Here is an 11,743-nt window from a genome sequence, read left to right on the forward strand (position 1 = left end):
TTCTAAAACAGAGGAGAATCAGATGAGTGGAGATACTAGTATATACCTAGCCTAGTTCTAAAACAGAGGAGAATCAGGTGAGTGGAGATACTAGTATATACCTAGCCTAGTTCTAATACAGAGGAGAATCAGGTGAGTGGAGATACTAGTATATACCTAGCCTAGTTCTAAAACAGAGGAGAATCAGATGAGTGGAGATACTAGTATATACCTAGCCTAGTTCTAAAACAGAGGAGGATCAGGTGAGTGGAGATACTAGTATATACCTAGCCTAGTTCTAAAACAGAGGAGAATCAGATGAGTGGAGATACTAGTATATACCTAGCCTAGTTCTAAAACAGAGGAGAATCAGTTGAGTGGAGATACTAGTATATACCTAGCCTAGTTCTAAAACAGAGGAGAATCAGATGAGTGGAGATACTAGTATATACCTAGCCTAGTTCTAAAACAGAGGAGAATCAGGTGAGTGGAGATACTAGTATATACCTAGCCTAGTTCTAAAACAGAGGAGAATCAGGTGAGTGGAGATACTAGTATATACCTAGCCTAGTTCTAAAACAGAGGAGAATCAGGTGAGTGGAGATACTAGTATACACCTAGTCTAGTTCTAATACAGAGTAGGATCAGGTGAGTGGAGATACTAGTATATACCTAGCCTAGTTCTAATACAGAGGAGAATCAGGGGAGTGGAGATACTAGTATATACCTAGCCTAGTTCTAATACAGAGGAGAATCAGGGGAGTGGAGATACTAGTATATACCTAGCTTAGTTCTAAAACAGAGGAGAATCAGGTGAGTGGAGATACTAGTATATACCTAGCCTAGTTCTAAAACAGAGGAGAATCAGGTGAGTGGAGATACTAGTATATACCTAGCCTAGTTCTAAAACAGAGGAGAATAAGGTGAGAGGAGATACTAGTATATACCTAGCCTAGTTCTAAAACAGAGGAGAATCAGGTGAGTGGAGATACTAGTATATACCTAGCCTAGTTCTAAAACAGAGGAGAATCAGGTGAGTGGAGATACTAGTATATACCTAGCCTAGTTCTAATACAGAGGAGAATCAGGTGAGTGGAGATACTAGTATATACCTAGCCTAGTTCTAAAACAGAGGAGAATCAGGTGAGTGGAGATACTAGTATATACCTAGCCTAGTTCTAAAACAGAGGAGAATCAGATGAGTGGAGATACTAGTATATACCTAGCCTAGTTCTAAAACAGAGGAGAATCAGGTGAGTGGAGATACTAGTATATACCTAGCCTAGTTCTAAAACAGAGGAGAATCAGGTGAGTGGAGATACTAGTATATACCTAGTCTAGTTCTAATACAGAGGAGAATCAGTGAGTGGAGATACTAGTATATACCTAGCCTAGTTCTAATACAGAGGAGAATCAGGTGAGTGGAGATACTAGTATATACCTAGCCTAGTTCTAATACAGAGGAGAATCAGGTGAGTGGAGATACTAGTATATACCTAGCCTAGTTCTAATACAGAGGAGAATTAGGTGAGTGGAGATACTAGTATATACCTAGCCTAGTTCTAATACAGAGGAGAATCAGGTGAGTGGAGATACTAGTATATACCTAGCCTAGTTCTATAACAGAGGAGAATCAGGTGAGTGGAGATACTAGTATATACCTAGCCTAGTTCTAAAACAGAGGAGAATCAGGTGAGTGGAGATACTAGTATATACCTAGCCTAGTTCTAATACAGAGGAGAATCAGGTGAGTGGAGATACTAGTATATACCTAGCCTAGTTCTAAAACAGAGGAGAATTAGGTGAGTGGAGATACTAGTATATACCTAGCCTAGTTCTAATACAGAGGAGAATCAGGTGAGTGGAGATACTAGTATATACCTAGCCTAGTTCTAAAACAGAGGAGAATCAGGTGAGTGGAGATACTAGTATATACCTAGCCTAGTTCTAAAACAGAGGAGAATTAGGTGAGTGGAGATACTAGTATATACCTAGCCTAGTTCTAAAACAGAGGAGAATCAGATGAGTGGAGATACTAGTATATACCTAGCCTAGTTCTAATACAGAGGAGAATTAGGTGAGTGGAGATACTAGTATATACCTAGCCTAGTTCTAAAACAGAGGAGAATCAGGTGAGTGGAGATACTAGTATATACCTAGCCTAGTTCTAATACAGAGGAGAATCAGATGAGTGGAGATACTAGTATATACCTAGCCTAGTTCTAATACAGAGGAGAATCAGGTATATACCTAGCCTAGTTCTAATACAGAGGAGAATCAGGTGAGTGGAGATACTAGTATATACCTAACCTAGTTCTAATACAGAGGAGAATCAGGTATATACCTAGCCTAGTTCTAAAACAGAGGAGAATCAGGTGAGTGGAGATACTAGTATATACCTAGCCTAGTTCCTAGTTCTAATACAGAGGAGAATCAGGTGAGTGGAGATACTAGTATATACCTAGCCTAGTTCTAAAACAGAGGAGAATAAGGTGAGTGGAGATACTAGTATATACCTAGCCTAGTTCTAAAACAGAGGAGGATCAGGTGAGTGGAGATACTAGTATATACCTAGCCTAGTTCTAATACAGAGGAGAATCACGTGAGTGGAGATACTAGTATATACCTAGCCTAGTTTTATGTGAGTGGAGATACTAGTATATACCTAGTCTAGTTCTAAAACAGAGGAGGATCAGGTGAGTGGAGATACTAGTATATACCTAGTCTAGTTCTAATACAGTGGAGAATCAGGTGAGTGGAGATACTAGTATATACCTAGCCTAGTTCTACTACAATGGAGAATCAGGCGTGTGGAGATACTAGTATATACCTAGTCTAGTTCTAATACAGAGGAGAATCAGGTGAGTGGAGATACTAGTATATACCTAGCCTAGTTCTAATACAGAGGAGAATCAGGTGAGTGGAGATACTAGTATATACCTAGCCTAGTTCTAATACAGAGGAGAATCAGTAGAGTGGAGATACTAGTATATACCTAGCCTAGTTCTAATACAGAGGAGAATCAGGTGAGTGGAGATACTAGTATATACCTAGTCTAGTTCTAATACAGAGATGAGTGGAGATACTAGTATATACCTAGCCTAGTTCTAATACAGAGGAGAATCAGGGGAGTGGAGATACTAGTATATACCTAGTCTAATTCTAAAACAGAGGAGAATCAGGTGAGTGGAGATACTAGTATATACCTAGTCTAGTTCTAAAACAGAGGAGAATCAGTAGAGTAGAGATACTAGTATATACCTAGTCTAGTTCTAATACAGAGGAGAATCAGGTGAGTGGAGATACTAGTATATACCTAGTCTAGTTCTAAAACAGAGGAGAATCAGGTGAGTGGAGATACTAGTATATACCTAGCCTAGTTCTAAAACAGAGGAGAATCAGGGGAGTAGAGATACTAGTATATACCTAGTCTAGTTCTAATACAGAGGAGAATCAGGTGAGTGGAGATACTAGTATATACCTAGCCTAGTTCTAATACAGAGGAGAATTAGGTGAGTGGAGATACTAGTATATACCTAGCCTAGTTCTAATACAGAGGAGAATCAGGTGAGTGGAGATACTAGTATATACCTAGCCTAGTTCTAATACAGAGGAGAATCAGGTGAGTGGAGATACTAGTATATACCTAGCCTAGTTCTAATACAGAGGAGAATTAGGTGAGTGGAGATACTAGTATATACCTAGCCTAGTTCTAAAACAGAGGAGAATCAGGGAGTGGAGGTACTAGTATATACCTAGCCTAGTTCTAATACAGAGGAGAATCAGTAGAGTAGAGATACTAGTATATACCTAGCCTAGTTCTAATACAGAGGAGAATCAGTTGAGTGGAGATACTAGTATATACCTAGCCTAGTTCTAATACAGAGGAGAATCAGGTGAGTGGAGATACTAGTATATACCTAGCCTAGTTCTAATACAGAGGAGAATCAGTAGAGTAGAGATACTAGTATATACCTAGCCTAGTTCTAATACAGAGGAGAATCAGGTGAGTGGAGATACTAGTATATACCTAGCCTAGTTCTATTACAGAGAGTCATCAAAACAGGTCAGGTTTCCACGACTTCATTTTGCTTATGGTAATGGAAGAAAACTGGCGTGGAATAGCCATTTTTTCTTGATTAAAGATAATCGTCTCTACGCTTAAAACATTAGTTTTATTTTTAAAAAAGTGACGCTTAATCCTTCATCACGTGCAACTTTTCAAAACAATTTATCATTATGTAATTGTTTTAAACTTTTTCCAGATTTAGATTGTTCTGTAAATCCTTGTGATTCCCCTAATAATGTGTGTGTTGATGATGCTGCTACAGGTTACATATGTATATGTGCACCAGGCTTCAGCGGACAATTCTGTGAACATGGCAAGTATCAGCAACCATCAAATTAAAATTCCATAATCCAATAAAACTAATGTGCTTTAACTTCGATTTAATTTATAGTCACAAGAGAGGAAATTAAGTATAATTTTATTTCAAAATCTGTGGCAATTCATGCATGCAATGTTTTGTTTGTAGCAAGTGTCTTTCATATATTTTTTATTTATCAAACTATACATGTACTCTGTATTTAGTTTTATATTGACATTTGAAAAGGATTGAGTGTTGAGAAAGTTCATTGTATTCTAGTAGTGTACTATAATGCAATACTCAACCAATAAATCATTTGGTACACATCTATTATTTAGTCATAGGTACAGTAGAATGTACATTTGAACTTGGTGGAGTATGTTTTATGGACAACATACAGTCTGGCGATGATTTTGATTGGACCTTCATTTCTGTGAGTACTGAGAAATTCCATCTTGTGATTAACTGTTTTTTTTTTTTAAATGATTCTTTGAGGTTTTAAAAATTCCCAGAATTTAAAAATAATTATACAATAATATTTGAAATTCTGCTAACTTTAAATTTCAATGTAATACATAATATATGTTTAAAATAAAGTTTACGGCAGGTCATTGTTTTGAACAATATCAAGCTACATGTAACAAGTTATGAAGGACAATTACGACAGGTTATTCAAACTCTGAAAATTTATTTCTCAGCTGTAGATTACTACATTTGTAAATGATAAGCATGCTTTAAAATTCAAAAAGAGAACCTTTATGAGAGAATTTCTTTTTCATGTCACAGGGAAGTACCCCAAGTAGTGGTACGGGACCGAGTGCTGCATTAGATGGGTTTTTTATCTACACTGAAGCTACTGGAAATTCTGTGGGCGATACTGCCATTCTTACATCTGAGCAAAATTCCATTCCCGATGTTGGTGAGTGTAATGCTTTGTTGTATTAACATTTTCCAAAGAACGAAACATTATCTGTGTCTGCTATGCTTTTGACTATATTGTTTGTATGGACTTCTGAGCTTGAATAATGTTCGTTATCTCTATATCATTCATTAGAGAAATATTTTAGTTGCTTGCTTAGAAAGTTATAAGTAACAAACGAAAAAAATCAATGCAAATAAATGAAACTAATGAAAATTGTGACCGCGTATATGGCGTAAAATAATACCATGCGAAAAAATACTTCTACAGTACTTTTTTGTATCTTTTTATATGGGAACATTTATTCAAAGGTAATTTTGATAAACATTCATACTCTTACATAATTCTTAAAGTACTCTGTGTATATTTATAATTATGAATTTAATTATTATATATAAATTTCCTATTGTATATTTTATGAGAAAAGACTCCATTGTCTTCTTTTCTCCTATAAGAATTCAAGATTTTTGGAAGTCTTAGAAAATGTCTTATAGAAGTTGACATTTGTACCCTATACAAAGAAAAAAATTAATACAGTTTTAGAGGAATAAGATTTTCTTGAATCCAGCCTTAGATACCAATGCAAATGAGCATGACATGAAAAAAGAAGTGATTTGTGGTGTCTTCCAATTAGGGATGGGTATCGCAAAAAATTTCGTATCGCGATATATCACGATTTTCCCCCCAAAATATCACGATATTATCATGATATTTTTAAAAGCAGTTTTTACAATGATTTTTTATGAACAGTCATTATTTTTCTTAAAAAAAATATGCTAGAAAAACTAAATTTTACTTTCTTGAAATTTTTATGTATATGAAATCAATTATGTTTGGACGGTAATATAAGATGCCGTTCTTTTCTCTTTTTACAACATTTTTATACTTTCTGTAATTGTAATTTGAAAGATTGAAGAAATAAATGAATAATTTCTGGACTTTACAATATGTACCTAAAGACCGGTACTTAGGTCTCCGTATCACGATACGTATCACGCAACAAAAAATCGCGATATACCGGTATACCGATAACATCGCACATCCCTACTTCCAATGATAGCAAAAGCCTTTTACCATGTTTACACTATGTACTATAGAATACATGACAAAAATAGAAGACTAAAAAAACCAAATAAGTATAAAACTCATGACAATTAATCTAAATGCCTGGATACATTTCGGTTTTTAACTTAAAATATATTTGTTGATCAATTTTTAATAAGGAAATGCATTGATGATATTCCAATTCGCTTTTTCTACAAAATTTTTGAAGATTTGACAATTTTCCCTATATAATATGATTAACTTTAATCTTTAACTTTAAAGAAATACTGTGGATAAATTTACATAACTTTGTGGATTCAGAGTTACTTTTAAGAGTATTTTTGATTCTTAAACCTGGGGGATCGGACTACCTTAAAATGAATAAAAATATTGTTTTCTTATCTAAAACAGTGTATCACAGAAAACCTTTTTTGTTTGGAAAGTTTAGCATGTGACAAAAGGAAAATTTTAATGCACCTCAGTGAAATCTAATTTGCAATTCTTTTGATTTTTAGCTCTACTGGTCAGAGACCAGAAGAGCTTATGCGATAGTAATGCGTCCGTCCGTCTGTCTGTCTGTCTGTCCGTCTGTCTGTAAACAATTTTTCAAAACGCTACTCCTCCTACAATTTTAGTCTGATTTCAATATAACTTGGCACACAAGTAGACTACACTAAGATACATAAAATAGTGCATCGGTTTTTGATTTCGATGAACGGTGTTGCCATGGTTACTAAAAATAGAATTTTCTGAGAAATTCCTTTAAAACGCTACTCCTTCTACAGTTTTGGTCTGATTTCAATATAACTTGGCACACAAGTAGACTACACTAAGATACATAAAATAGTGCATCGGTTTTTGATTTCGATGAACGGTGATGCCATGGTTACTAAAAATAGAATTTTCTGAGAAATTCCTTTAAAACGCTACTCCTCCTACAATTTTAGTCTGATTTCAATATCACTTGGCACACAAGTAGACTACACTAAGATACATAAAACAGTGCATCGGTTTTTGATTTCGATGAACGATGTTGCCATGGTTACTAAAAATAGAATTTTCAGTGAAATTCCTTTAAAACGCTACTCCTTCTACAGTTTTAGTCTCATTTCAATATCACATGGCACACAAGAAGACTACACTAAGATGCATAAAATAGTGCATCGGTTTTTGATTTCGATGAACGGTGTTGCCATGGTTACTAAAAATAGAATTTTCTGAGAAATTCCTTTAAAACGCTACTCCTCCTACAATTTTAGTCTGATTTCAATATCACTTGGCACACAAGTAGACTACACTAAGATACATAAAATAGTGCATGGGTTTTTTGATTTCGATGAACGATGTTGCCATGGTTACTAAAAATAGAATTTTCTGTGAAATTCCTTTAAAACGCTACTCCTTCTACAGTTTTAGTCTCATTTCAATATTACTTGGCACACAAGTAGACTACACTAAGATACATAAAATTGTGCATCGGTTTTTGATTTCGATGAACGGTGTTGCCATGGTTACTAAAAATAGAATTTTCTGAGAAATTCCTTTAAAACGCTACTCCTTCTACATTTTTGGTCTGATTTCATTATCACTTGGCACACAAGTAAACTACACTAATTTACATATAATAGTGCATCGGTTTTTGATTTCGATGAACGGTGTTGCCACGGTTACTAAAAATAGAATTTTCTGAGAAATTCCTTTAAAACACTACTCCTCCTACAATTTTAGTCTGATGTCAATATTACTTGGCACACAAGTAGACTACACTAAGATACATAAAATAGTGCATGGGTTTTTGATTTCGATGAACGATGTTGCCATGGTTGCTAAAAATAGAATTTTCAGTGAAATTCCTTTAAAACACTACTCCTTCTACAGTTTTAGTCTCATTTCAATATCACTTGGCACACAAGTAGACTACACTAAGATACATAAAATATTGCATTGGTTTTTGATTTCGATGAGCGGTGTTGCAATGGTTACTAAAAATAGAATTTTCTGAGAAATTCCTTTAAAACGCTACTCCTTCTACATTTTTGGTCTGATTTCATTATCACTTGGCACACAAGTAAACTACACTAATTTACATATAATAGTGCATCGGTTTTTGATTTCAATGAACGGTGTTGCCATGGTTACTAAAAGTAGAATTTTCTGTGGAATTCCTTTAAAATGCTACTCCTACAGTTTTGGTCTGATTTCAATATAACTTATCACACAAGTAGACTACACTAAGATACATAATTCTTTGCATCGGTTTTTGATCAGTACAAACCAGTAGAGCTACAGTCTCGACAGAGACTTCTGGTTAATTGTGCATTTATATGTATGTTCCATTGAAATTTTAGGCCCCCGATGTCTTCGATTCTCCTACAACATGCATAGTTCCAATTCCGGTATGGGCACCCTGCGCGTGTTGGCTGGAGACCGAGGCTCGGAGTCCGAGATCTGGAGTCTGTCCGGAAATCAAGGAGATGTGTGGACTACAGTAGAGGTGGAAATCCCGGCGGAAAATGACCTTGTGGTAGGCTCTCTTTTTATTATATTTATATCCATATCTAGGTATGGAGTTTACTCTGCACGTGTGTAGTGACATCATTTATGCTAACTTAGTAGTATATGCGGAGGCTGTCCTTTTCTGACTTATATTGAGTGGTATGTGGTCTTTTATTCTGACTTATATTACTGGTATGTTGGCTATATTTCTGACTTAGTGGTATGTTGTCTATTATTCTAACTTAAATTAATAGTGGCATGATGTCTATTTTTCTAATTTAATGGTATATGTTTTCTAATATTCTGACTTAAATTAGTATTATGTTGTCTATTATTCTGACTTAGTGGGATATGTTGTCTATTATTTTAACTTCAATTAATAGTGGTATATTGCCTATTTTTCTTGACTTAGTGGTATGTTTTCTCTTATTCTGATTTAAATAAGTGTTATGTTGTCTTTCTCTCTGACTTAGTGGGGTGTTGTCTTTTATACATGTAGTTGTTACGGACTGTTTTATTTCTTATAATATGGACTGTGCATTTGCTACACTAATTAGTTGTTAACATTTCCCATTGGTGACATTTCTAATAATTCTGTTTTCTCATTTGACTTCTTTCCAAGTCACTGATATTGCTATATATTTTCTTCCGTCGTCGTGTGTCGTTCGTCGTCCGTTAACATTTTAACATATCTTAAAACTTTTCTGAAAGTGCTCAATCAATTTTGGCATATAGGCATCTATGATTGAAGGGGACAAAAATTGTGAATTTCCTGGTCATTGCCCCCTCCCCCTGGGGCCTGAGAGTGGGTCTAAAAGCGTAAAAATAAATGCAATGATAAAAAAATTCTTTACTCCTGGACGTCAAGCAGTCAAACTTTTTGGTATGATTGTAATAACCACTATGTCCTCAAACAAAATTGTATTGTGAAATTCATGGTCCCAGGATCAGGGGTTATATCATTATGGAGCTCTGTTGAATATAAATTGAAAATGCCTCTGCCCCTGGGTAATAAACCGGTATGTATTTAATTATGATGAGGAAGAGTGCTTTTTCTAATATAATTTCAAGTTCCCTGGAACAGGGGTTCGGTTCTGGTGTTAGGGCGGGGCTCATTTTATTATGTAACTAAAATACATTATTTTTTCTGAAAATTTTCTCCTCTGGTCAGGGGTTTATGTCGAAAATAAAAATCAGGCATAAGATGATTGACAACAGCAATGTTTTACCCTGTCAATGAAAAAGATAATGACATTGACTGACATTGCTTCTAAAATAAAACGATTGAATTTAATTGATAGTATTATTAAGTGATTTTGTCTTCTTGAAAAGTTTCATTGATTTTTAAATATAAAGATTATAAGAAGAATCCTTCAATAATGATATATCTATGTGTCCCTTCAAATTGATTATAACGGTTATGGCCTTTGCATTACTTTTTCCAAACAGAAGACTTTTAATTTTTTTTCATTTGGCAGGTCAAATTTGAGGGTGTTCGAGGAAGTAGTTATCGGAGTGATATAGCAATCGACAGTGTCAGTTTATCTGACTCTTCTTGCAGCTAAGGTAAAGAAAAATTCCCATAATGATAATATACAAGTACATGTACTTCCATTTGTATTTTTTTTTCTCTGTGACAACTCTTTGAAAGTTAGCGGAGTTGATTTCTGGATAATTTAGCCGGAGTGTCAATTAGGCAGGTCGATAGGTCAGGAGCTAAGGAGGCTTAATATGCATGCAGATCTCATGCGCATCTGTATCTGTGTATGACGCCATGGAGGCCAAATATGCATGTACATCTCGTGCAGCTGCCTTTGTGTCTGACGTCAGTGGGCGAGGACTATTAAAATTGGTATGGGAGTCCTCGTGTTATTTAAATCTATCTCTACATTTTTTAAAAATGCACAGCTCTGCGCACTTTTAAAACTCACATTGGAAAAACTTCATTTAAAGTATATGAAAAGACAATTAAATGGACTATGAAGAAAGAATCAATGCATTTTTTCTCTATTTTGATGATAAATGCATTATACAATTGATATTTTGAAGCTTCACCCTCTGCTTTTTTCACTGCTTTTATTCTGTCAGACATGCTATGAACAAGGTCTATGCAAAATTCCTTTTTATCTGAGTACCACATTTGTTGTATCTGTTCCCTGTCTTGGACCGTTCTATTTTCATTTTAGCCCGTATGTTACCTGACCAGAAGAACGTGTCAATAAATCTTTCTCTTTAAAGAAAATTTCTTGTACTATTTGAATTGATTGTTTGATTGTATACTGTTTAACGTCCCTCTCCAGAATATTTCACTCATATGGAGACTTCACCATTGCCGGTGAAGGGCTGCAAATTTAGGCCTATGCTCTGCACTTACGGCCTTTGAGCCGGGAGAGATCTTTATCGTGCCACACCTGCTGTGACACGGGGCCTCGGTTTATACGGTCTCATCCGAAGGACCTCCCCATTAATTGCCTTTTACGACAAGCAAGGGGGTACTGAGGACTTAATCTAACCCGGATCCCCACGGGACCTATTTGAATTGAGACATGGAGCAAGATCTCGTTGAAATATATTCGATGTTTTTGGAAACACTTAACATTCAAAAGTTGTTTTTCAATTGTTAAAATTTTCTTTTTGATATCAGATGGAATTATGTATTTCATATATTTTTACTCAAAGTACCACCTCCATTTGCTCCCTAAACTCCCCAGCATGATATTTGGGTAGGATGTTTCGCAGTTAACTGTGGGCATTCTTTGTCATCTGATATCTTGGCTATTGCAAACGTATATCTTTCCGTTCTTCTGAGAGTAAGGGCTTTTTAGCAGTAATGTAGCTCTTAATTCCATACTTGTTTACAACTTTTTTAAAACCTGGTTGATTTTTCAATCTTTGTCTGCAGTACTTATTATGAATCTCATATCTTGCAACGCTAGGT

The 11,743-nt window shown here is 35.3% G+C and overlaps 1 protein-coding gene across 1 annotated transcript in view; it reads left to right on the forward strand.

Moving 5' to 3' along the window:
- LOC134250325 (MAM and LDL-receptor class A domain-containing protein 1-like) overlaps positions 1 to 10,340 on the forward strand; it is a gene marked incomplete at its 3' end in the record, with an annotated part of 75,157 nt that extends 64,817 nt beyond the window's left edge. Inside the window, exons 27-31 of the mRNA XM_062732687.1 lie at positions 4,245 to 4,361; positions 4,685 to 4,779; positions 5,133 to 5,265; positions 8,658 to 8,833; positions 10,284 to 10,340. Of these exons, the coding sequence (XP_062588671.1) occupies positions 4,245 to 4,361; positions 4,685 to 4,779; positions 5,133 to 5,265; positions 8,658 to 8,833; positions 10,284 to 10,340 (578 nt within the window). The remainder of the gene's footprint in view (positions 1 to 4,244; positions 4,362 to 4,684; positions 4,780 to 5,132; positions 5,266 to 8,657; positions 8,834 to 10,283) is intronic.
- Positions 10,341 to 11,743: the final 1,403 nt, after the last annotated feature.

Source organism: Saccostrea cucullata, unplaced genomic scaffold (genome assembly GCF_032062105.1).
Source record: "Saccostrea cucullata isolate Sc308-1 unplaced genomic scaffold, CSIRO_AGI_Scuc_v1 ctg8557, whole genome shotgun sequence".
In the NCBI taxonomy this organism is placed as follows: Eukaryota; Metazoa; Mollusca; class Bivalvia; order Ostreida; family Ostreidae; genus Saccostrea; species Saccostrea cuccullata.